Source organism: Vigna unguiculata, chromosome 11, assembly GCF_004118075.2.
Source record: "Vigna unguiculata cultivar IT97K-499-35 chromosome 11, ASM411807v1, whole genome shotgun sequence".
NCBI lineage: Eukaryota > Viridiplantae > Streptophyta > Magnoliopsida > Fabales > Fabaceae > Vigna > Vigna unguiculata.
In genome coordinates, this window is record NC_040289.1 from 33,377,540 (window position 1) to 33,405,202 (window position 27,663).

The following is a 27,663-nucleotide window of genomic DNA, read 5'->3' on the forward strand; positions in this document are numbered from 1 at the left end:
ATTAACGTATTTCCGTAATATTTTTACGTCAAATTTAATTAATTTTATGATGAGAGTGTATTATTGGTGATTATAATTTTTGGTTTTTAATTCATTTGAATCGGTCATAATCTTTATTAACGATAAACTATATTAACTATATTTATGTATTTTTAATGGCTACATATTAATTGGATATGATGTAAATATATTCAAACTAGGTTAGTTATAAATGTGTATTTTTTTTTAAATACAGAAAAAAAAATCGCGGTTAGAACTTATTATGTGAATTTGAGCATATTCAAGGTGTTATTCACTTAAATATTAAAACATATGCACTATTATGTTTTTTCAAAGCTCAAAGTATATTTTAGTTAGATAGGTCCCATCTCCAATCTCAAGTGAAAAATTAGTCTATATCTAAAGTTCAAATCAATATTTTATATCAAAAAGTAATATTAAAATAAAAAAGTCCACGAAATAAATTAAAATATACTACAAAAATTATTATCTAGTTGATTTTTAGTGATTTGTTTCTTGCAATAACTTTTGTTTTGCAATTATTTCGGCAATTTACAAATAATTAAGTAGTTAAAATTAAAAAAAAAAGCATAATTAATATCATAATACTGGAGTTACTAGAGATGGATATAAAGTATTTTAGTTTATTGTATTGTTTTATTTGGAATTTGTGGTAAAATATGTTATTTGTATTTTACATATTTTTATTCTTTTATCGAGACTAGTATATTTTTGGTGTTTTAAATCTGTGCAAGAGTATTTTTCTTTTTCTTTTTTGGATAATTTAAAACTAGAACCTACATCTATCACGTTTTTAAAGAATTATATTATTCTAACCTAATGTTGAACCCAAACTTTAAATAAGTATATATTTTTTATTAGTTTAGATATTCTAAACAGAGAAAATTGTAGGGTAAGTAAAAAGTAATAAAATTTTCTTTTTGTTTTTTATTTTATATTCGTGTGTGTGTGTTTTTTTTTTATTATCATAGGATTGATGCTTGATGATAATTGATTTTTTTTAATTATTCTCTTGTTTCTCTTTTGTTGATTTTATTCATGCAAAACGTTCAATTATTCAACATTTTTTATAAACACTTAGACGAAGATCGGGAGTTAAAAATGTGTTTAAAATCATAAGAATATATTCAATCTTTAAAAAATAAATAATGAACTAACAAAACTATAATAAGTTTTAATACCAGAAATTTGGTATTAACCATGACTAAAATTTATTGATAATTATTAAGGATGATAACGTGCGTTGATCTCTTTTGTATAAAAAATACGAACTAATTGATCTGATTTTTTAAAAAAAAAAAATTGGCTAACAAGTATGTGATTAACCTCAAAAAAAATTTATTTGTTTTATAATCTTCTCCAGCTATATCACGTAAAATATTAGGATGTATGATTTTAATAACCTTATTTGATTTAATCAAATTATTATACATAATAAATTTTATAAGTTTATTTCTTAAAATTAGTAATATTCCCAATTTCATAATTTTTAATTTTTCAACAAGTCTAATGTAAACTCCATTTAATTTATAATCATAATTAAAGAAAACGTCACATAGGATAATACAGAAACGCAGTCCTAGAGTTTCAACACTACTCCTTACAATATCCAAGACACACAATTATGCCGAAACTAAACCAGATACAATGTTCATCAGTAATCAAAATAGGAATTTAAAAGACAGACTAGTACATCGGCCATAGCCATAAAAATAAAGCCCAGAGCAGTAGAATCCAGCCCAGATGGGCTACGCAGCGGAATCATCATCTCCCTGTTGGCCACGAGTGTTTCTCGCATCTGCTCACACCAATAAATTGATGATTATCGCAAAAAGAGAAAGCCACACACACAGGACATACAACCAACAACAGAAGGGTAAGCTAGAGCTAAAAATACTTTTATCTTACAATCATATACATTCTCACAGTCAATTATACATACGTCACCCAAGCATGTTATGACCTTCCAAACAATACACTAAGACTCGACGCGACTCATCCAGATACATATAATCTAGTCGGATTCAGCGGATGCTTGCACTTGTGGTGGATTTTCCTGCTCACCCCCGAGCTAAGTGGTACAATGTTTCAATCCCCCACACACAAGGTTAGCCCTTAATGAGTTTCAGGCCTCCTGCTACTCTCACCATAAGAGTCAGTCCGCTCTAAGTGAGACTAACTGACTCCTTAGAGTGTCAGGATGCAATCTTACCTTGAATCTTTACCAAATTATATAGATGAGGCACCACCATGAACTCTCACTAATAGGGGTCATGGAATTACATCCCGACCACTAAAGCACCACCATGAGGTCTCACCTAGAGGCTATTGGAAGTACGTATTGTAAGACCCGGGGAAAATTAAATAGTTAATTAAATAATTATTTAATAAATGTGGGTAAAGAGAACCTTTAAGGTAATAAATGCGGAATGTTATGACGTGGAAGAGTAATAGTTCAAGTGGTTAAGAGTACTTTGATTGTGTGAGAGGATTTCGGTTCAAGTCCTATGTATGCCATTTTTGTGTGCTATTAATTTGGCATTATTTTTAATATATATATATATATATATATATTAATCATGTGTGAAATGTTATAATAATTGAATCATATTAGTTAGCATGAAATCTGAATTGGTTGAATGGTTTGGCGCTGGCTTGGTATGTGTAGGGGTGTGGGTTCAAACCTTGGAGGACTTAAATGAAACTCTATTTTTTCTATTTTTAGTCTTGTCTTGAATTTGAAGGGTTTGGTTGAAGGACATCTCTTCAAATTCGAAATTGGGGCAAATATATCAGGTTAGGGGAGTTATTTATTGTATGTTTTACTCATTTTTGAATGGTTATATACCGCTATGTAAAGATTGCATGAATTTCCCTCTTTTTGACGTCGTTCTGCACTATTCCATTGAGGTTTCTGGATTTTTCCAAAAACCGCCTGGCGGTTCAACTCCTACTGCCAGGCGGCACATCAGACATTGTGGCTGTTCTTGATTTTGGCTTGAACCGCCTGGCGACGATGAATATCTGCCAGGCGGTGCGACGTTGTTCGCGTATTTTCTTGGCTTCTGATTGATGTAGTGGTTATTGGACTCCTGAAAGTGATTTTTGTGAATACTATTGTGTGTTTGATGTATTTTACATTAGAGTTTAATGGTGTTTTTAGGAAGCCATGTATGAACAATCACGGTTGGAAATTGGGTTCTTGTATGGGAAGGGAAATAAATTTATGTAATGCTAATAGTGGTTATGACACGAAAAGGGATGATATTGAACTATGTAATTGGTGGATTCGAGGGAATTGGTGTAGGATGGTAAACTGAATTGGGAGTAAAACCAAGGAAGGGGGGAACGCGTGGCAGAAGCAGGAAAACCTGGAGTGTGCAAGTACTGTGATACCGCCTGGCGGCATCGTGCTGGCCACCAGGCGACGCCTGGGACAGGGATAGTGGAGTGTTTTGATTGGATGACTGCGAGGGAAGTTGGTAGGAGTGGATTAGGATAGAAGATTAGACTCTTTTAAAATAAGAAGAATAGGTGTTGGGAAGAGGTAGTGGTGATTAAGGTCTGGGAAGGAATTGGTGAGAATGTGATATTTGGGTGTTTTCCCATGTTGATAGCTGCAGTGTCAGTTTTGGTGGTCCAAGTATAGGTACCATACTGATCAGATTGGGGAAGGAATGAATGATCTGAATAATAGAATGTAGGACTTTAGAACCTGAGTATATTGAATATGAGAACCGGGTTAAGGTAACCAAAACGGAAAAGGATAGGAGCAAGAAATAATTGTGTATATTGCAATACTTTGGGGTATGGTAGCACAAACTACGTAACTTGTATGATGGTAAGTGGTAGGGATACTATTGTTGATGGAGATTGGTTCCTTTAGAGAATCAATTGAGGTAAGTTAAGACATGATAATATTTTGTGTTAGACATGAATTGATTGTACTTGGTGTGTTTTAGACATGATGTTATGTATTAATTACTAGGAATAATGTGTGAAATTGATATTGCCAGTTGGAGGTCTTAAGATCTGTAAATAGTGCCAAAAACCAGTAGCATTGCGCTATTGGTATGGCGCCTGGCAGCGTGGGGCGAGCTGCCAAGCGGTAGAATTTAAATCAATGCCAGTGGCCACTGTCTGCAGAAGGCGCCTGGCGGTAGGGTTGTGTCCGCCAGGCGGTGACGGAGCAGCATGGCTCCTGTTTGCCCACTGGCGCCTGGCGGCAGGGGTTTGGCCGTCGGGCGGTTGACTTCCAATTTCCGCCTAGCGGAGTCTAGGTGGCGCTAGACGATTTTGGTTGCTGTGGAATTGTTGTTGCGTGGATTAGTGGACTTGAAGGACTAAGTTCACTCACCTTTATGCTCGGGCTTGATGGACTAAGTCCAGGAGGCGCCTGGCGGTAGGGTTGTGTCCGCCAGGCGGTGACGGAGCAGCATGGCTCCTGTTTGCCCACTGGCGCCTGGCGGCAGGGGTTTGGCCGTCGGGCGGTTGACTTCCAATTTCCGCCTAGCGGAGTCTAGGTGGCGCTAGACGATTTTGGTTGCTGTGGAATTGTTGTTGCGTGGATTAGTGGACTTGAAGGACTAAGTTCACTCACCTTTATGCTCGGGCTTGATGGACTAAGTCCAATAGGGGTCTGGGATGTGCTTGGTGGTGGGACGCATGATGGGCATGGAACTGGTTAGTTCCCGTCGGCTACTATTGGGCGAGGAGTCTTTAGTATGGTGATTACATGCGTCGGACGCACGATGGGCAAGGGATAGGTTTATTCCCGTTGGCTACTATTGGGCGAGGAGTCCATAGTATGGTGGTTGTGTGCGTGCCATGGTCCAAGCTAGGAAGGCTTGGATGTTTTACTACAAACGAGGAGTCTGTGGGGTTGGACTATGAGCAGGATTGGCTTGTAGGGTTGGACCACGAAAGGGATAGTTTCGTGGGAGCACAGTAAAGTCCCAAGACCTAGTTTCATGCATATGACTCATGAAGGAATATGAGATCATGGGTGGGAAATTTGCAGTTAACACATATTAGTAAAATTTATTTCTTGGGATGGGTGTCATACTTATTTTATATTCATATGTGCATAGCTCACCCTATCTATTTGTGTGTGGCGATGATCGAATAATTTATTATCCGGGAGCAAATGTTTTGACAGGTGAGCCAGGAGACACTTGAGATTGGAGAGCGGGATTATATGGGCTTTTGAAGACTTGAGTTTTTGATAATTTTTTTTATGTTTTGAACATTAGCCATTTTGGGCTTTTATAGTTGTAATAACTTTTGCGAACATTTATAATGTATGCAACTTTGCGATTTTAATTTTCCCGTATTTTGGGAACATGTGATTATAAATGAGGTATTATCAATATTATCGCGTTTTAATTTATTTTATTTAATTGTTTATGTTCTTTTCAAAGTAATATTCCTTAGGGATGTTACACGTATTGACTGCATACTACTCATACTCAATCAATCAAGTAACATTTATCATGCATAAAGAACTCATACCAACCTATGTAACCAATCCTCATTCATATCACATGTGGAATCCATACCAACCCATTCTTCCCAATCCATGAATGTAGAATTTCATCTCATACTAATACCATGCCACTTTAATACCAACCATCTCATTTAAATCACATGCCAAGAATCATACCAAACTCATCATTCATCACTCATGAACCACATCACTCATGCCTAATCATTCAGAACATGCTTTAATACAATAATCCAACTATACATGTAGCATTTCCAATAACACAAAAGAAATCAGAAAAAGGATGCATCCTCGCCCAACTCTCGCTCAGGTTGAAGGTGCTCGCTCAGGCGAGAGGTTTTTCTCGCTCAGGCGGGCTCCCATCGCTTAGGCGAGAACTCGAGGAGTGGAAACAGTGACTTCCTACGAGATCTCGCTTAGGTGAGCCCTCCTCGCCTAAGCGAGACTGCATCTCGCTCAAAACGGGGAGTCGTCGCTTAAGTGACCTCTCGAGCACGAAACCTGGGCGAACCTCTCATAGTCTCACCTGGGCGAGATTATCAGTTCTCGCCATTGTTCGTACTGCATCAGTTGTACTCGCACATCCAAAATACAGAATAGAGCATTTTATTTAACCACTGCAACATACACTTCACACACAGGCTCGAGGCAATCAAAAACATGCAACAAAACTATAAGAAACGCGATAACCCTAGCTTCCCTTACCTGGAATAAGCAGCACAAGACTTCTAAACCAAAAACTAGCGAGCACAGCAGCTCCGAGGATAGCTCAGTGAACTAGAGATTAGTGGAACAGAGAGGAAACTGGATCAATAAGGGAAATTTCAGTTGAAACCAAGACAACAGAGCTAGAATAGGGGAAAAAAGTTGGGAGGTTAACTTACGTGGAACAACAGAGTCATTCTAGCTCAACGTAAAAGTGGAAGCAAAACCCTAACAGAGGTTCACAGCTGCTCAAGAAATGAGTATGGAGATATGTTTTTTTTCTAAAATGAGATGGATAAGTGGGGTTAGGTCAGATTAGGGTGTTTGGCTCCCTATGGGCCAGCCCTAGACCCAACTCACATGGGGCAACCCTTTTAATATAAGACAAAATAAAAAGTGGGCTTTACATCTAATAGAAATTTCATAAAAAATGTATATAACTAAAACAATAATGAAAATGAAAGTTCAAGTAAATCAGGTTGTCAAATAGAACTAAGAACTAATAAAAGAACCTTTGAAAGCAAATTAATTAATGGTAAATCTATAATAATACTTATATGAGTGGATACATCGTAAGCCGTAATCACATTTTGAGGCTAGCTCATTTCATCTCATCGATGACCCATGCGAGTTACAAGTTATGCAAAACGGGCCACGGGATCAAAATAATTAGTTTGTCCTGCACTTTCTTTTTACAAGTACCTGGGCCGACCCACATGACTTGTCCCGCAATGTCATCCTTATTAATCATAAAAAAGTTGGTAAAGTAAAATTAACAACGATAAAAATCTACCGGTAAAATGTTGGTAAATAAATTTTACCAATGGATATGAAATTTTGTCAGTAATTACCAATAACTAAAATTTTTCGGTAATTATCCATCAATAATTACAAACAGACAGTATCCATCGATTATTACTGACGATTTAAACCCATATGTAAATATCTATCGTAATCGCATACATTTTTTTTCGCTGATAAAATTTGTTGGTATACATCGCAATTTGGTATTCTTTTTTTTTTCTCTCTTCCTCTTCATTTTTTTTTCTGTCAACATTGTTATGTCAGTTGTCGCTGTTGCTACATTCGCCACCTTTGACTGATTGTTCTTCTCCACCACGATTGTCATTGTCGTTGTTGTCACCTCCTCTCCCTCCTCATCCCTTTTTCCCATATTCATACCCATCCTCATTCGCATCCCCAAAGAAAAAAAATCTTCACCTCATATATATACCTAACGAATACAAAATCTGTCTCAGCATTATCCCACTAGAGAATGGATATATATATATATATATGTATATATATATATATGTATATATATATATATATATATATATATATATATATATATATATATATATATATATATATATGTATCCATGCTCATACCCACTTTCTAATATTATTTTAATATCAATTATTTATTTTTTTTGAAAAAATAAAAAATTATACCAAAAGAACAATAATATTATCAAATATTTAATATCAAATTGACATTCTCGTTATTTTAATATAAAACATTTATAAAAAAGTTATAATTGTATATATTTAAAATTAAAGTACCTAATAAATTTTCATTATAGTTAAAACATTTATTGATTTTATAAACATTAATGAAACAAAATTGATAAAATTAAAAAAGTTATAAAAAAAGTTCAAGTTTTAAAATGTTTTAAATGTTTTTTTTACTTTCTTTATCTAAATTCTAATGAAATATCGTATTTTATATAATAAAAATTATAATACAACACTTGAAACAAATCGTACAAAAAATAAAGATTAAATTAATAATAATTACAATTTAGTAATAATCTTTTCATCTTTGGAGATTCAACTTATGTTTAATGGTGATAATTTATGGAATGAAATTAAATTATTGTATTATGGTAAATGAAATACTTTTATATAATTATAGTAGTAAAATTATACTTATGACAAAGAGTCGGGAAATAAAGGTATTTATATAAAAAATCATTAAAATCATATTCTAATATTATAAAAATAAATAACAAATAAAAATTTAAAACAAAATTAAAATTATCAAATTTGTGTCTTAGAAACATTTTGATAATGAAATCACACAAGAACAAAAAAATGTATAATTAAGGGTATGATAAGATAGAAAATTTAGAGATCTAAAACATTTTAGATATTGAACTAGTTGAACTCTTGAGAGATAATGATAATCATTTAAAAAAAATGAAAGTTGTTCTAATGAAACAAAAATTAAGAATCCAAGAGAATAAAGAAAAAAAAATTATATTACCTAACCATAAAGTTTATGTGATTAAATACTTCAAATGAGAATCAAACTTGCTCATGTAAAAATAATAAATAATAATTAAAAATATTAAAAAAAGGTAAAAATATTCAAAACATAAAATATATTTAATTCATTGTTATATATAATACATCATTTTAATACAACGGCAAAAAGATTGTAATAAGAGGAAAAATACTTTAGAGATGTGAATGAATTTCATAAATATAAAATAAGTCAAACAATTTAAAAATAGGAGAAAAAATGTGTAGTACGCGTCCACACACACATATTATGTTACCTAGTAAAATGTGGGTACTTTAATCATTTAAACTCATGAGAATGATGACCGGAATAAATATTAGAGCGAGTATGTGATGATTTTCCATCAAAACAATGAGGTTGGACAATATTTATGGAAATAATTTTATTTGTTATCCTTACCAACAAATTTATCAGAACATAGTCAAATCTAAAACGAAAATTTTGATGTCTATTTTATTGATGAAATTTATGAACACAAATATCCATAACTATAAAAATTAAGAATTATTAATAAATTTTAATGACAAAATTATTAATAAAGTTTTTCATTCTCAATTTTATCTAAAAAATTATGATCTTTATTTTATTTCACTTCTTAATTTCTGGTTTACAAATTATACTTATTTAATTTTTTTCTATTAAATCAAACATGAGTAAATTTGGTAATAATTATTATTTGCGATAATTTTATACTTGGTATCCTCATGCACCATGAATATTTTTTTTTCTCTCTTTATCTGTTTCTTCTTTGTATTACTTTTCATATTCACCATTTTTTTCACTCCAAAATCAAATGGAACAATAAACTAAAATTTTCCAAAATATATAAAAGAAAAAAAGGAGAAAAAAACTGAATTTTTTTTCTTACACTATTCAATATCATATGTATCAAATAAACATGGGGCATGACGTCTTAAACTTTGAATAAGCTAATTATATAGAATAAAACCATACTTATATATGTCCATTATGATTACTGCTTACAAATTTATGGTAGATTTTTGTCAGATGCATGTTTGCATTCTGCTAAAATTAATTCTTTTCAGGCCAATGACCCTTTAATCTGAAAGAAACATCAGCTGATAGATTAAATTGTTTACAGGATCAGTTACATTGTTCCTGCCACAAATTGGATTTTCCATTCTCTTAGTTCCAACTGAATCCATTCAAGTCCAGTTCTTTACAACTAGTTCTAGTGTTCTTATCTTCAGTGGCTAGGTCCAGTTTTGGTGCAGCAAAGAATGAAGGCAATCCATAATCTTGAGAAACTTTCTCAGCCACTGGTTTCACTGATTCTTTCCTAATGGTGCTTCCATTCTCAGTTTCTCCTTCAAGTCCAATGCTCATAGACAAGTTGCTTGGACTTCTTCTGCTCAATGGGGTAAGGAAGGTGTTCTTCACTGGATCACACCATTTGAGGTCAGTGCTTGGTAGGTTGTTCAGATTAGGACCCTCTATGACCTCCTTTCGTTCCATGAATGTGTGGACATTGAAGGGTCTTAAGCTCATTCCTCCGTTTTGTATCTCTTGCTCTTTCTGTGACACTTCACAGGATGTGAGGCAACTGTCCATAGAACAGTCATTTGGCTGGTTGGTTTGTGTTTGGTGAGGGCTAAATCCTTGTAACTCTTTCAGCTCTAAAAATGCTGAATTCAGACACTGAGAAGACACTTTTGACACTAAATCTGAAAGTTGAAGTTTTGCAGCTTCAAGTCCTACTACTCCCAGATTTTGTCTGCCAAGTGTTTCCTGAGCCTTCTCCAGCACAGCTTGAAGGTATTTTCCTTGAGCTTCTATCCGGAGCTGCAGAAGTCTTTGCACCTAGATTTGTTCAGATGGGTTTTTGTTAGAATTTATGAAGAAATAGTTGATAACACTCACTTACTTTAGATATTATGTGAAAATTAATCGAAACCCTTTTGATAATTTATCAAGTTTACTGGCTGAAAATACATGTATGGTAGTAATGGTATAAGTTGGTTTAACACACCTCAAGTTGCTCATTTAGTCTTCTTTGAACCTCTATTTGCATCTGCAGTGCCTCACTGATGTGTAAATCTCTGCCACAAGGTCACCGAGTGTTAGTTTAAAACCTTATTAGAATGTTCATATACCACAAGAAATCATGTGTGAAAACCGAGTGAAAGCTTCTTACTTGTTATTAGACTGAGGGGCAAGGTTTAAATTGTTCACATGAGTTCCATTGTTTTCTCTGAGTCTTTCATCCGTTGCTGCACCTGGGTTTATGGCTGAGAAACCAGACTATTGTTCAGAAACAAATCTTTGCGATTCATTATAGATTTAGACATGATAGAGAAGATCTTGTCTTACAGATTTTGTGTGTCACGTTATTACTTTGTCCATGCAGACTCTTGCTCAATCTGTACTTCTGGTGGGGAAAAGAAACGGATCAGTAATTGCACCATAGAAGTCACGGTCGGAAAGTAATTATGCTGGGTTCTTAGTTGTGTATACATCAACATATCTTTGCCTAAAAATTTATCAGATCTATATATATGGAATATAATTTAGCAGAAGTATATGTTATGTACGAAGCATGCTGACTAATATATGCTGGGGTCAACTCCTTTTCTTTTTGTTTGAGGAACAAAAGCAAGATTTTTCTATAGTTGAGAGCAACACTGAAAAACATTATGCAGAAAAGTAATGATTTTTACCTGAAGGTGGCTCTTCAGATGATACAAAGTAAGGCCTGAAATCCCCATGAGTTTCATTACCGTTTTGGGAGTTGCCTCTGCAGAATAAAATTTGCACTTGGAATCATTGAACTAATAAAAAAGAAGTAAAAAAGTTCTGTATATATATATATCCTCTTCAAGATTATGATGATGAACAAATATATGTTTAAAATACTCACTGTCAGCTCCTCCTAACTGCTGCACAGCTTCTATGAACCTGGCATGAAGATCAGGTGTCCATTTCAATCTAGGCTTAGCATCAGTCGAGAGAACAAGACCAGAGTCACCAGATCCATTTCCAGTGTGAAGGAACATGTGTCTCTCAGAAGGGATTGGCATTCTGGAAGAAGAATGAATGTTCTTTCCTTGATGTTGCAGATGAGGAGAGTACATTCAACCTGCAAAAAGACACTTTATAAGCACCATGAGTTCACAACATATAGAAACAAACAACGTATATAATCATCTGATTGTGCCTTTACCTATCACTTTGCTACCTCTGAAAGGTGAAACTCGATAATGCTCTACTTGCAAGAGTAGTATAAGACTTGATAGTATTAATATATAAATATAAGTGAACCTCTCTCTCTCTCTATTTATGAGTCAACTTGTGGAGTTTTTGTAGCTTGTTTCTTCACTGCACATATCTGTTCAGTGCAAAGCCTCCTTAGAGAGGTAGTTATATATGAGAGCTGAGGTGAAGAAGTAACACATGGAATCTTTGGTAGAACCAATGGAAAACAGAACTCAATCCTTTATGCATGGTTACCTGACAAATAGACTCCTTCCTTTTCCTACTTTTTCTCTTCACTTGTGTTATATATGCTTGTGGACCCCTTTAGTTCCACTTTCTATTCTAAGGCAGTGCAAAACATTCCATTTGAGTTCCTTGTTTTAGTTTTGTTGTTGCACCCATTTGAGTCCATCTTAATTAGTGCAAACACACACACACACACTTTATATATTGTATAACTAGAATGGATAAGTGAAATTTAAAACTGATGAAAATACTGTTAAAGGTCTGAGATTTTATGGCTTTTTTACCTCAGTTTTATAGATATGTTTCCTGCTTACACACACAAACAGTTAAAAATTTGTCCAATATCTGTGTAAAAAGTATAAAATGTTGAAAAACTAATATGCAAATATCTAGTTCCTAACTGCATTAGATTCTGGCATTGATCCTTCAAATTTTAACCAAATGTGCATTCATATTCGCTGGTCTGGCAAAAGTGGGAATCATATTCCCAAATTTGAAAATAGGATTTTATTTTTGTTTTATTTTTCATGACTTGCTTGGTTCTGGGGAATCTTATATTCCTCTCTACTTGGAACTGCCAAAGCTCATCCATTATATACATTTTGCTGTAGTGGAAGATTCTTGCAAGTTAAAGGCCTAAACAATGCTCATGTTGTGATCATTATAGCAGTCCTCAACGTGCTAAAGGAGCTTCTTAATACATGCATGAAGAAGTTATAAATAAGAAGGGTTAACTCCATTGACTAGAGCACCTTGAAATAGAAGAAAAGGTGTATAAAAAAACAGTTCAGATGCTTGCATGGGACTGTTTGGAGGTAAGGAATGGAATAAGAATACGTTCTGTTTTGTCTGCATCCATAAGTTTGGAACTTATTCAGCCCCCACAAGTGAGAAAAATTGAAATAGGAGGAAGGTGGACCCAAAATTTTTCATTCTTTCTTTGGCACAAAAATTCAATTCAGTCCCATCCTCTAGAATCATAAAAGCGGGACCTAATTAAAAGTGAAAGCAAGAAGTGTACTTGTTTCTATACTTACATTTGGTTAAATGCAACATATTATATATATAGAGAGAGAGATAGAGGACCACTTACCTTACCCTTGACTTGTACCTTGGTTAATGAAGCAGATTCTTGTGCCAGCTTTCTAATTTTCTGAATGGTTATAATTCTTATCCGTGTGCAACTTTCACTTATTCATTATGATCATCATGCTTCTGCAGAATCATGTATCTAGACCTAAATGATGTGCTATCAAAATGCTGTGGTAGAAAATGATTGATTGTTATTAGCTGCTAGTGAAGTAGGAGATAATCACATGCAGATCACCTTCATGTTAAATGTATGTTTTCAGTGTAGGTATTTAGTATAGATATATCTAGACTTTCAACTTGAGATTATAGGTTAACTTAATCACATAACTTTGTATCAATTTTTTTTTTTTTTTTCAATCCTTCAATTTTGTTAAAATTTTGTTAAAACGAGTTAACCTTTTTCATTAGATTGGTATTGTCCCTTTTATGTAACTGCTAGGTCACCTTCTTCCTTTTTTTTCTGTTTCTTTTCTTCTTCTCTTCTCATGGGTTTAAGTATTTAAGTATTTCCTTTATTCTTCATTGACGTTTCATTATCATTTGTTGAGAATCAAGTCTGAGTATAAAACTCATATTAAGTAAAAATTAAAAAAATTTAAGATTATATAAAAATAAAGATTCATAAACTTTTGTTTTAAGGTTTTGAGTTTAAAATAATATTAATATTTATATAATAAAATCATATTTTATTGGGTTGTATCTTCCTTTTTATAACTCTTTATTTAATATCTTTTCCGATACTTGTTACTATAAGTGAAAACATATCATTTGGATTTCTTCTTTACTCATGAATAATATTATATATTTTTTAAAATTTTAAATAAAATTATTTTAAAAAATCTTTAAAATATAAATTTAGATAAAAAAATTAATTTTTAATTATAATTCAAATTAAATTACTGTAAGACCCTATTTCTTTTTCAGCCCTAAGGGTTAATGGGCTGCTCCTAAGTGGGCCTAAGGGTGGCCCAGTGTATATAAGTCTTAGGTCTGCCCTAAGCCAGGGTACCCTACACTTCAGAGGCACCTTTGCCCTTGTCCAGAGCTGCAGCCGTCACCCCTCCGCTAGGGTTCCGTTCGTCTGTCACGCACTTCACCGCCGTGGTGAGCCTTGCGCTTTTGTGCTCCTTAGTTACGCGTCGAAGGTCCCGTACGAACCTATTTCCAGGTACGGGAAGTTAGAGTTCTAGTTTCGAGTCCTTTTTGAGCTGTTTATGAGTTATTTGTTGTTTGTACGGTTGGATCTGTCATTTGGATGTATAAGATTGCTTTGCATGTGTGGTTTGGTTCGTTTTCTTGGCTGTTACAGTGAAGAACAGTGGCGAGACCTGTAAATCTCGCCCAAGCGAGTCAATCTCGCCTAGGCGAGATGAAACAGGGAGATCTCTGCACGAGATCTCGCCCAGGCGACTCGCTCACCTTTTGAGCGAGTAGGCCACTCGCTCAAGCGAGAGGGATCTCGCTTAAGCGAGATCCCGTGATGGCCACACACATGTTTTTGCCCTCTCGCCTAGGCGAGGGGAGGCTCGCCTGAGCGAGACATCTCGCCTGAGCGAGACCCCTCAGCCTGGGCGAGATGCTGGGCGAGGCTGCGCTATGTTTTGGACTTTCGATGCTTCCCGTGTGATCTGTTTTGATTGGGCATGATTGTGTGATGATGTATTGGTATATAACGGGGTATGAAATATATGTTTGGCATGATTCATGAATTGTGGAAGAATGAGTTGGTATGAGGCTTAACATGCGAATTAAAATGGGTGGTTTGAAATTAAAGGAACATGATATTGAGGTGAAACTAGGCCCCAGACTCATCGGGGTGGTAATTGACCAGAGGTAGGGATTGTGAGAGGATTGATATGAGGATTGAACTTCAAAGGTTGAGATGGAATTGGAAAAATATAATTTAATATTCGCTTATTGCTGGTGTATGAATGTTGGTCCGTGTCAGCGTATAATTCCTTGGGGTCTCTAGGTGGGACCTCCGGGGTTGCGCTTCAGTGGTCGGGACGTAATTCCATGGCCCCTGTTAGTGGGTGTTCATGGTGGTGCCCCATCTGTATAACTAGGTAAGGATTCAAGGTAAGGTTGCATCCTGACGCTCCGAGGAGTCAGTTAGTCTCACTTAGAGCGGACTGACTCTTGTGGTGGGAGTAGCAGGAGGCCTGAAACTCATTAAGGGCTAACCTTGTGGTGGGAGAGATTTGATTTATTGTAACACTGGTAATACATGGCTCAGGATCGAGCAGCTCAGGTTCGAGCAGGGGTACCCACACAAGTGCAAGCATCCGCTGAATCCGACCAAGTTATACGTATCCGGATGAGTCGAGTCGAGTCGTAGTGTAATGGATGAAGAGTCATAACATGTTTGGTTGCTGTGTGAATATGAGATGATGAAAATATGTTTGACTGCATGCTTTATGTTGTTTGGCTCTAGCTTACCCGTTTTGTTGTATGTTTGTGATGTATGTGGCTGTACTTCTTGCGATGATCATCAACTTGGGTTGATGGGAGCAGATGGGCGAGTTCCTCGTGGTCAGCAAGGGAGCGGTGATCCAATAGCTTAGCCATCTGGGCTGGAGTTTCCTCGTGTTTATTCAGGGCCACGGCCCATGTATTTTCTTTCCGTATTTCTACACTTCATTCTACGTGTACCCGTATTTCAGCTTTCCTTTATCGGCATCGTGGTGTGCCTAGTTTCGTAGGGGTAATGTTAAGGAACCCTGGACCGCGTTGTTATGCTTTTATCACGTGACGTTTCCTTTAATTTTACGTATTAAATTAAATGGGACGTTACAATTACTCAATAAAGTATTAATGCAATTAATTCCAATCTTTCTAAAAATTTTAGTAAATATTGCGATTAAATATTAAACTTAAATTTAATTTTCATAGGAAGTGTAAATTTGGCTTCAGAATTATGCAATTTCAATACTTTAATATTCTAGATGAATTTTATTTTTCAAAATAGATTTTGGTTAAAAGTAAGTTTAAAGTGAAATAATTAAATTTATACTTTTGTTTCATAGGTTTAATTCAAGCGAAAATAATTAAATTTATATTTTGTTTCATTTTTAATTATGAGATTTTTTCTATTACTTAAAAAATACCCTCAATTCATTTATTATTTAAGGATAACTTTTTTAATATAAATGTTATAGTATTTTTTAAAAAAATTCATTTTTAAATAAAGTTTATAGTAATATAAAATTCCCCTCAGAACACAATATACTTTTTTTTTCCTTTCACTTTTAGTCTGATGTATATATTAAGAGTAAAAACAATTCACTCTGAAACACCAGACATCACATCTTCTTTTCTGGTTCAGTTGCCTGAAACTCCCCATTAAGACCTTTGCATGCCTGTCAAACATAACCTAAATAAAGTATTCTGGAAATATGCAGCACTCACTTTCTCAGACTTGTAAATTACTTCATCCATGCATGCATGCATGATATATAGATATATATGTATACATATATATAATATATATGCAATGATTTGTGTCATTTTCCACTATTGTTATAGAATGCATGGTAGATTTGGCTATATAGGAACTCTAACTGCATGGCATTGGCATATACCAGGCTAATCCACTGGGAAAAAAACTAAAGAATGTGAGAGAATCTGATGCAGTTTTATTTAAAACCGGCCATTTTCACAGGCAATGCATGTGTCAACTGCATGCAAATCTGCATTAATAATAATTGGAAAACACCAAATATGTAATTGTACCAACAAGAATAAATGGTGATTAAATTAGAAAAATAAAGATTTCATAGATTAAAGCTAATATGGAATATGTTTTATGCGTCATGGAAGACCGAATAGTCTCTAAAACCAGTTGTGATGAGACACAAATAGCAGAGATTATTTATAAAAACCGTATCTGATGTGTGGTGATACCCATTGATCATGCAAAATTAGACAAACATATTTGAGAGACAAGTTACAGAAACCATAAAAATAAATAGAAACAAAGATTCCTTGAACAGTATCTTCACATCACTTCCCCTTGTTCTTGTTCTTGATTCTGATTTTTGAGAATATTTAATAAGGGCAGGAGAATCTGTGAGCGACTTTGTGGAAAGTTAAAGCTGAGTTCCTAAGTGGTTTGAAGCATGTGGATTGGAATAATTTTGGCATCAGGACTGATACCGAATCTGCTCCCTTAGATGGACTTAATATTACCACTTGGCAAATTCTCCATATCATCATATATATCTGACCAACTTATCATTACATTAACATCTAAAACAATTCATTTTCTCACAGTTGATAAGATAAATTTGCGATATATAAATATATAAATGAGTGCAAACCTTACTTTATAAACTGTTTTTGTAAGATTGAATTAGGTTTAAAATTTTCTTCTTAACATGGTATATCAAAGTTCTGCATTTGAGTCTATATCTATATATGTCTTGGCATGAATGAGTATAAAATTGGATACAAACCTAATTTTACATGTTCATCTTAATTATAAGGTCGAGTTAGGTTGAAGTTTACTTCTTAACATGATATTAAAGTCATGAGTTTGAGCATATGGATATGCCTCGACATCTCACATCAACTAAATATAAGATAAATTTGTTGTATATAAGTAAGTATAAACTCATTTTACAAGTTAATTTTGTAAGATTGTATTATAATTAAAACTTACTTTTTAACATCCTTTTGAAAAATAATTCTAACAAATATATACATAATTGATGGTCAAATTAAAAGATTATGTGGATTTTCTTTACCATTTTCTAGTATATTTTTGATAGGTTTATTGTTTAATTTGAGATCTTATAATAATAATAATAATAATACGAAAGCTTGTTTCAAATTTTGCTATTAAAAGAAATTTGTAGTGAGTTTTTGCAATATACGGCAAAAATAGTGATCAAAATATATAAACATTTTGAATTTGATGATGTCACGCTGACGGCTGAACATAGCCAAGTGAGAATCTTTGAATGGTAGTTATAGATTTAAGAGTAAAATGTTTTTTAATTATTGAAAATACTAAAACTAAATTTTGAACTTTTCTTAATTACAATATTCATTATTGTCCCAACCATACCCAAGTACACGGCTCCCAGAGAGCACAATGACCGCTTATCACGCAGAGACGCCTTCGCACAGAACCAGACGGCTCCCAGAGAGCACAATAGCCGCCTACCACGTAAGAACACCTCCACATGGAGAACACGGCCCCCACCTAGCTCCACACCCCCGTTAAACAACACGGCCCACAACCAAAACCCGATGGCCGGTTATCACGCGAAAGGCACCTTTCCAAAGGAAAGCCACCTTCGACGCATCTCATGGTCGAGTACCGGACACCGCCAACACCCAAAGGACCCCTTGGTAAATTTCTCCCTTTTACACTGGATCCAAGAATAGCCAAAAAGGGAATATTGGGCCAGAAAGCCCATCCCAGGTAGGATCCACAGGTAAAAAATAGTCCCATGCATTCATTACGCATTAATTATTCTCTGAAACCCTAACATCACCTGTGCTGACTTAGGCATCAGAGTTTTTTTGCAGGTCTCCTGCGCCGCCCTCAAGCCCCCCTTTAGACAAGAGAAGACCGACCCCGAGAAGACGCGCAAGACCCTTGGCCGATTTGTGGACTACAAACCTCGGTCCATAAGAACAATTATTGACTAATGAAAATGATTTTTTTCATTATTTATTGATAGCTTGATATAATCAAGGACAAAAATTTATACATATTATGTATTTATACTAATTGTGGAAGGACTTTAAATACTCGTAAAAGATTAATTCTGAAATAATTATGCATAAAAGAGAGAGATTAAAATAATAAAATCTTAAAATTGTTGTGTAAGTTAATAAGTTTGAATAATGATTTATAGTGACAATAATTTCGTTGACGTGAATGAAAAACTTTAAAGCATGGCCATTGATTGATTTGAGAAAAATGAGAAGTGATAAAAACGAATAAGGAACAAATGAAATGAAAATATTTGAGTGAGATATGCGTATCAAAATTGTGTGTGTAAAAATATGAGAATTCATTAGTCATTATTAACCCCATTCATATTGGTTCATCTTAAGGCTACCTAACATATGCATAATTTTAAGTTAAGATTTATAGTATATAACACCTTTGATATGGTTGTCACAATCCATCCAAAATCAGACGCATCTTTTGAAGTATTTAAATTCACATTATTTTGTTATTTTATTATACTTTTATTTAAAGTTTTTTTTTTAAATATGTTAAAAACGACTAACTAGCTAGCATAATATTGTTGGATTGGGACATCGTAATATTTTTTCACTAAATGAACTATATACTTTACTTCTATATAAAATCCATGTTGAAAAATTCTCATTATTTTTAGGTTGTCACCATAAAACATTTTTTTTAGTTATGGGTGTTAAAATAAGTCGATTCAGTTCATATGAATTAATTTATAGTAAGTCAACTTAACTTAATTAATTTTTTATAAGTGATAAATTTTGTAATCTAATTTGACAGGTCAATTTGGTTTTGATTCCACTTTATATATATTTATTGTATTAATTAAAGTTAATTGACTCACATATTTTATTAAACATTATTGTAAAGATGGAAATTGAAAATTGAGGTATAAATCTACATAATTTGATAAATAAAAAAATTAAATATATAAACTGTATAAGTATTATTGAACAACATCTTGTTTTTTAAAAGACTCTGCCTTTATAATTAGAAATAACAAAATTGTAATAAAAAGCTTATGAAAAAAGGGTAAAAATAGAACAAAAGATTATTGGTTGGTTAGAGATCAACCCACTTTCAACTTCAATATAACTTGAATTTGTTTAACCTACAATTGACTCACAAATTTAAACCTATTTTGACACCTCTATTCTTAATTTCTTGAACTTCTACATGTAAAAAACAAAAGGATCAACTTTATCATTAAATCTATGAAATTTCTTTTATTTTCAATGTTTTTTTTTCCTTTGCTATATATAAAAGTATCCCTTTTAAGAGTTGGGTGACTTTCTATAAATTTTATGATTTTTTATTTATTCATCAATAAATTTTGTTTTCTTTAATAATCATGTAAAAAAATATTATAATAAATATTTTGTAATGATTAATCTTGGGGCGATTTTTTTATTCGTATATTATATTGGATAAAACTTGATATTTTGAATGTGCCTTGGAATTTTAAATCCCATCATTCTTTAGAAGTGTGCTTCAACACCCATTTTAGACTTGATTAAAAATATAGATTTTGACAATGGTTTAAAAAGTTAAAGTAATAGGAAGCTATGTTTTTGGTTTCTGATTGGTGTATTGATTCATTCTTTTGGATGCATTGTTTAAGCCTCAAAGCTTTGGTGCTTTAACTTTCTAAAAGGGTTAGGACTTAAGTACCTCCACCTTGTACTCTATTTCAATATATTTCTTTACATGCATTAGGTAATTAACCTTCGATCTCGAAAAATAACATTTATCTTTTTATCATTTTAATTATATGGTTCCATAAAAACGAGTTACATTAAATGTATAATTACAATTTCCTTTTTTTTATAAAATGACTCTTCGTTATGAAGTTTGAATATCGAAGCAACCCTAAGCTGATTTACAAATACAATAGTTTTTTTTTTTAGTTTTTAAAATTAGGTTAAATATATTTTTGGCCCTTAAGTTTCAGTAAAATTTAAAATTGGTCACTCTTCAAAAATTTTGGCCAATTTAGTCATTTATCCTTAGAAATGTAATGATTTAGTCATTTTAACCAGATTTTGTTAAGTTTATCTAACGTTTCAAGTACATTTCATGATAGTATTTGAATTGTTTATATCGTTTGACCAATTTTTACTTAAATGCTAACTCAAATATTATCATAAAACGTATTTGAAACTTTAAATAAACTTAACAAAATTTGATTATAAGGACTAAATACACACATTTCTAAAGATGAATGACTAAATTGATCAAAAATTTCGATGAGAGACTAATTCCAAATTTCATTGAAACTTGAGGGATAAAAACACATTTAACCCTTAAAATTATATATGTATACATAATAAAATGAGACAAATGTTAAGGATTGAGGATTTTGTACGTAGAACAAGTTGCATGGAGGCCAAATTCATATTCCAATTGGGACATGGGGACATATACATTTTTATTCCTCATTGTACTTACATTTCCTTTTACTAATTTTCCTTTTACAAATGTTATGTTAAGATACATAGAATTATGGATCCACTTTATAGAGTGTTGTAGTAAGAAGCTTTGAAACGAGAAGCAACACATGTTGGAATAAACCACAATAGACTAGAGGTCAATCTCGTTATAAGAAAAACATTTTTTTTTTCTTAAAAGAAAAAACGTTTGTTTAATTAAGATGGTAATTGGTTAGTTATGGTGATTTGGTTGAGGAAGAAAGAGTTGAAATAATGCAAAGTGAGAAATGACCACGGAATGGTATTCCTCACGGGGAAAAGAAAAAGGGAAAAGAAAAGTTTGATGAAAGATTCTTTGCAATGAGAAGATGGGAATATTATCTCGTACTAATGCTCATAAATCATATTCTCAAGCAAAGAATTTGGTCGGAAAGCCACCAAAAATGGATTCTCATTCCCCACCAACACACCCTTTTAGATAATCTAATAAGATGCCTTTTAGCATTCATCATCACTATCATCTCCTCCTTAATGCCATTGCTATCATTTTCATGGAATTGCCAACTTTGCTTATTCTTCTTCTTTTTCTTCTTCATGTTCATCATTGTTTTGAGTAGATATATAGAGCCTCCCTTCATCTTTTTCTCCTATAGTTCTTCCTCCAACTACATTAGGTTTCACATTTTCATACCTTTTCCATTTAGTAACACAAGGTTTTGATAAATATTATGCATTAATAATCTATGATGACACTTTATAATTGACACATATATAATATTTGTATGTGAATGGTTTTTTTTTTACAAGATATGTAATATTGATGTATATTAATTTGTTTAGTTTGTTTGTGTAGTGCAAAATAAGATATCTTAGTTAAGATAAAATAATATTTTGTACTCTTTTAGTAGGTAGATGATGAGTGTAGAGTTCTCATTTGGATAGCTCATAGAGTTTTGCTCTTTTGTCTCTTATCAATGAGTATGAGTTGGAGTAAAAAGGTTCACAAGACAAAAAAAATCATCTTAAAAAATAGTACAGAAGGTCAAAATAGTAGTAAAAGTCTTTTGAGATGATTGATCTTTGTGAGTCGGTCTTAGAACAAGATAAATTAACCATGACCAATCAAGTAGAGGTTATTTAGGTTGGATCCATATCAAGTTACATCTAGGTCAAGCCAATGTTGATATAGTTTGAGTCAAGTCAGATACACTTCATGCTAAGCTTAGTTGGTCCGTGTTGAAAGTCAAGTCGAGCCAATTAGAAACAAAGGTTAAGTCAAGCTAGTTAGGGCCAAAGCCGAAGAATTGAGTCAAGTTAACTCATATTGAAGGTTGAGCCAAAATCAGTAAGCATCAAGGTTTGGTGAATCAACCTGATTAAAGGTTGAGCCAAATATGCACCCAGGCTCAACGTCAACTCGAGTCAACAAGGTTGAAGAATTGAGTTGAGTCAACTCGGACCTCATAATTAAGTCAAGTCGGTCTAGTCAAAGAATCGAGTCGAGTCAACTAGGACTGAAGCTTGACTTGGACTGAAGGTCGAGTCGAGTCGAGCGACTTTAGGTCAAAGGTCAAGCTGAGCAACTCAAGTCAAAGTTTGGTCAAGTGGCTCAGGTCAAAAATCACATTTAAAACATCAGATAAATTTAACAAAATTTGGTTAAAATGACTAAATTCACGTATTTCTAACAATGAAAGACTAAATTAATCCAAAATTTTAAACATAGACTAATTTCAATTTTTGACTGAAAGTTAAGGAATTAAAAATATATTTAACCTTTTTTTTATCGATGTCGGGTGAGATTGTATCCTATTGATGTTTTTTTATGACATCATTATTTGTGGATTTTGTTTGTCAGTTTCTTGTCTACAGGGGTAAGCAAACTCTCAATAAACATTGATAAAAGAAAACTTTAATTAATGTTGGTCAATTTTTCTTAAGTACTAAGAAAATTTCAAAAAATTATTAACAAATAATAAAAAAATAATGTCAACCATTGATTGAAAATATTTAGTTCACATCCTTAAAAAATTAGTTTTCTTGACATTAACCAATAAAACACTAAATTATGTACAAAGATAAATAACAATTTTTAAAATTATAATTAACCATGTAAATCAATAAACTATTCTTTTAAAAAGGAAAATTATAGTCAACATCAATAAAATGATAATTCTTTCAATAATAATTAAGAAAATTATAATTATTATTGATTAAAAAATAAATTTGATTTGCATTATATATCGTTCTTATCGTGATCTAAAATATGGACATATAGATGGCAAGATCCAAGTGGTGTGGTTTGAGTACTTATGATAACTACACGAATGCCTCCTTATTCAAATAGAAAAAATTTACCTCTAAAAGATTTTCCAAATCTCAAATTAATACGAGAGTTTTAGAATATATATATATATATATATATATATATATATATATATATATATATATATATATATATATATGTATGTATGAGTGGGATTGAAAAATACCACATGTAAGATTTCTAGGCCTATATTTGTAGGAATTTTAAGTCCATGAAATTTGTTATAAAATAAAATATATTAATAAATAATGAAAATTTATAAAATATGATAAATCATCACTATAATAACAATAATATATTTAATCAAATTTAACCATATATATTTTAATAAATGGTATATTATGATTTTAATTAGATTTGACCACATATTCCTTCATTATTATATTATTTAGTGGAACTACTGATAATTAATATATGGTGTAACATAATCATTTCTTGGACAATATAGATACATGTATAAAATAACTTCAAATGATATTAAATAAAAAAATCTAATCGGTGATTTAGTCATCATTTATTGGTTTGGTTCATTTTGTTTTCTTGGTTACTTTTGGGTTCAATTTAGTTTTCTAATTTTTAGAAAGGTTCTATTTTGTCATCCAATTGTTTTAAAATGTTTAATTTTTAAAAAAAAATAATTTAATCACTTTATTTAAAATTTTGATTCAATTTAATTCTCTTATATTTTAAAATGATTTAATTTTATCATCTCTAATATGAGACCAAATTAATAATTAAACTTAATTATAATTTATATATACATGTTTAACTAATTTTTTTATAATTTATATATCATATCACTCTGCCTAAATACTCAAATTATTTTATCTTTTATACCCCTTCTATATATTCAAATTTCCAAATTTATTTACATTTAGGAAGGGTGATTTTATCTATAAATTCTAATTTTTTTAATATATATATATATATATATATATATATATAAATTATAGTTAAACTTAATTACTATTTTGATCTCAAATTAGAGAGGACAAAATTATATCATTTTAAAAAAATAAAAGGAACTAAATTGAATCAAAAGTTTAAAATTAGAGGATTAAACAATAAGATGACTAGGTTGAACCTTTCTAAAAAGTTAAAAGATTAAATTGAACCTGTTCAAAAAATTGAAAGATTAAATTAAAATAAAAAATAATAAGAGGATTAAACGAAACAAAATAATAAATTAGAGGGTTAAATCACTAATTAAACCTAAAAAAATAACTAATATCAATATAACCTGAATTGAAACAAATTGAAAAATAAATATACTTGTTAAAATAAAACAAACATGTCATATTAAAAACTAAATATATTCGATAAGGAAGAAGACAAGTGCACCTTAAGCCGAGGACTATTACTTCCTGCACCCCATCAGATTTCTTTCAGCAACCTATCCGCTTTCAGAAATTATATTTTTTAACACAATAAACAATTTCAGATTTTTTTTTCTTCCGGAAAGCAATCTTCCCCTTCTGTTACAGAAAAAAAAATCCGGAAAGCTTCTCCATGGGGCCACAAAATTGTTCTCATATAATTCCAAGATAAAAAAATCATTTTCATATTTGTTTACTCACATTTTTTTTCTTTCGGTTTCTCTATTGTGCTTTTATTTTAATGATTGTATTATTTTGAATGTATTATCGATATTTTCTCTATTTTTTCATCCATTTTAAAACATAATAATAAAAAATATCTTACTCCAAAAAATATAATAAATATATTAAATAATAAAATAATAAGATTAAATATATAATATCATTAAAAGCTAATATCATATATTATTGTAATCAAATATAAAAAAATATGAAGAAAAAAAATTAAAATATACTTATATATATACAAAAATAAGTCAACATCAATAAATATGAATCAACAATTTAAAATCAAATTTAGCCAAATCACCAAATACATCAATACTTAAACTCTCAAATTATATATATTGTCTATGTAATTACAACATATAAAAAGTAAAATATCATCACTTAAACTTTAACAACAACATGTTCTTTCATTTATTTTAAAAAAATATATATAAGAAATTAAAAAAAGTTATAAAAGCATATAAAATATATTAATCACTATAAATAAAGAATAATCTAAAAAATCAATATATTTTTATTATTAGTAAACTATTATCTATAATATATATATATATATATATATATATATATATATATATATATATATATATATATATATATATATATATATTACATATTGGCAAGTGTACCAAATCGTACAATAAATATCATAAACAATATTATGATCTCTTAGAGGGATTGATGTGATTTAAATTTAATGGATTGTTCACTTGTTTACTAATAAAGTACAGAGTACAAAACATTTTTGATTTAGATTAAAAAAAATTAGAATTTAAACGTAACTAATAACAGAAGTTGGCACAATGAAAATAAATAACTTGATTGACATAATATAAGATAAAAACTTCACCCGAATTGAGTTTCATGATTCCATTCAACCTCAACACAACAACCCGTGTATTCCTAATTTCGTTTCTCACACTCACATAGTTTGTAACATGCTTTGATTTCGTCGTAAACAAGCCTAAACTAAAATAATTAAAACTCTATATCTAACCATTTTTACTATCACAATGACACGGAGAATTAAGAATACATTACACCCAACCAACCCGTGAGAGAGGGAGTTATGTACTGAACATTAAGACTAATGATGGAATTGAATGTCTTCTGCCTTCAGAATGTCCTTCTACCTTCGAGTGTAGAGAGATCAAGTTTGTTTCTCTCCCAGTGTGGCTTTGACCTCTGTCAAACCCTCATTTACTAAGTTTTTCAAAACACACAACTCACTAGGCAAATTAGGCATGATTTGCTAGGCGAGTGGTGAGGTGATTCACTGCGTGAATGGTGCGAATCTGATTTGGGTTTACAGCTTTGTACTTGATTTTGTACTGAAATTCCCTGTTGGATTTATTTTTTAAATCTTCTAAAACTCCATATTTTTTAATTATCTTCAGTTCTTCTGACTTGAACTTGAGTAAGCAACTTTGTGGATAATTGATACGGTTGATAATCTTTGATTAGTCAATATTTCACTTATTCTGTTGATAAAAATTTTCAAATATCTAAGATTTCCACTTATTTGTAAAATATATCCCCACCACTTATCTTTTTTATTTTTATTGAATAAAACCTGAAATATCAAATAAAATAAAATAAAAACAATAAAACATAAGATAATTAAAATAAAAAATAATAATGTTCATTATCAATATATATAGAGGTTAAAATGCATATTTTGTCTCTATCTTCCTTCAATTTTTTCAATTAAGTCCTAACATATACACACACACACACACACACACATATATATATATATATATATATATATATATATATATATATATATATATATATATATATATATATATATATTCAATCAGGTCGTAATTTTTGTCAATTTTGTTATTTTTGCTAACACGGTTTGAATAATGAAGGGACAATAAAATGTGTTTGCCACTCGTATCAGTTAATGTTTTTTTTTTATTATTATTTTATTTGTTTTAATTTTAGAAAAAATGTCCACGTATCAAGTCTATATAGTGCCATGTGTCAGAGTCAGTACCACATGTTAAGGTTAGTATTTTATATTCAATTTGGTTCTTATATTCGTTACTTTTGTTCAATTTAATGTTTTAAAATTGAGCAATTTTATTCTTCTCCAAATTGATACCAAATTTAATTTTTGTGTAAATATTATATTCATATTGTTATTAAAATTCACAATTTTATTAAATATTGTTAATTTAGAGTTACAATTAATTTAAAATTAGAATGAAATTTTAGTAGTAGAGAACAATACCATTGATTTAAGATTTTAAAAGGTTAAAAGTCACATAAAATAATATAATTGATTAATATAATATTATATGACATTTTTATTTAATAGTTTATATAATTTTAATACCCCTTAATTTTGGTCTCAATATAAGAAAAGATAAAATTGCTTATTTTTTCTTAAAAAAATTGAGATCGATTTGAATAAAATAATCAATATAAAAACCAAAATATAAAATAATGACTCTATTCTGTAAATATTTATTTTTAAATTTTAAAAATA

The 27,663-nt window shown here is 31.4% G+C and overlaps 1 protein-coding gene across 1 annotated transcript; it reads right to left on the reverse strand.

Annotated features, from left to right (window-relative positions):
- Positions 1–9,475: 9,475 nt before the first annotated feature.
- On the reverse strand, positions 9,476–12,014 carry LOC114168697 (myb-related protein 2-like). Its single transcript, XM_028053605.1, has 7 exons — positions 11,719–12,014; positions 11,416–11,634; positions 11,216–11,292; positions 10,869–10,926; positions 10,693–10,786; positions 10,528–10,597; positions 9,476–10,358 (listed from the first exon to the last, which is right to left on the reverse strand). Exons 2-7 carry the CDS (start codon positions 11,627–11,629, stop codon positions 9,684–9,686), a joined length of 1,188 nt encoding a protein of 395 aa, XP_027909406.1. The 5' UTR covers positions 11,630–11,634; positions 11,719–12,014; the 3' UTR covers positions 9,476–9,683.
- Positions 12,015–27,663: the final 15,649 nt, after the last annotated feature.

Coding starts and splice junctions, on each gene's coding strand:
- LOC114168697 (XM_028053605.1), bottom strand. CDS start 11,629: ATGTACTCTCCTCATCTGCAACATCAAGGAAAGAACATTCATTCTTCT. Junction 11,293..11,415: donor GCAGTTAGGAGGAGCTGACA/GTGAGTATTTTA, acceptor TTTATTCTGCAG/AGGCAACTCCCAAAACGGTA. Junction 10,598..10,692: donor GCCCCTCAGTCTAATAACAA/GTAAGAAGCTTT, acceptor ACCTTGTGGCAG/AGATTTACACATCAGTGAGG.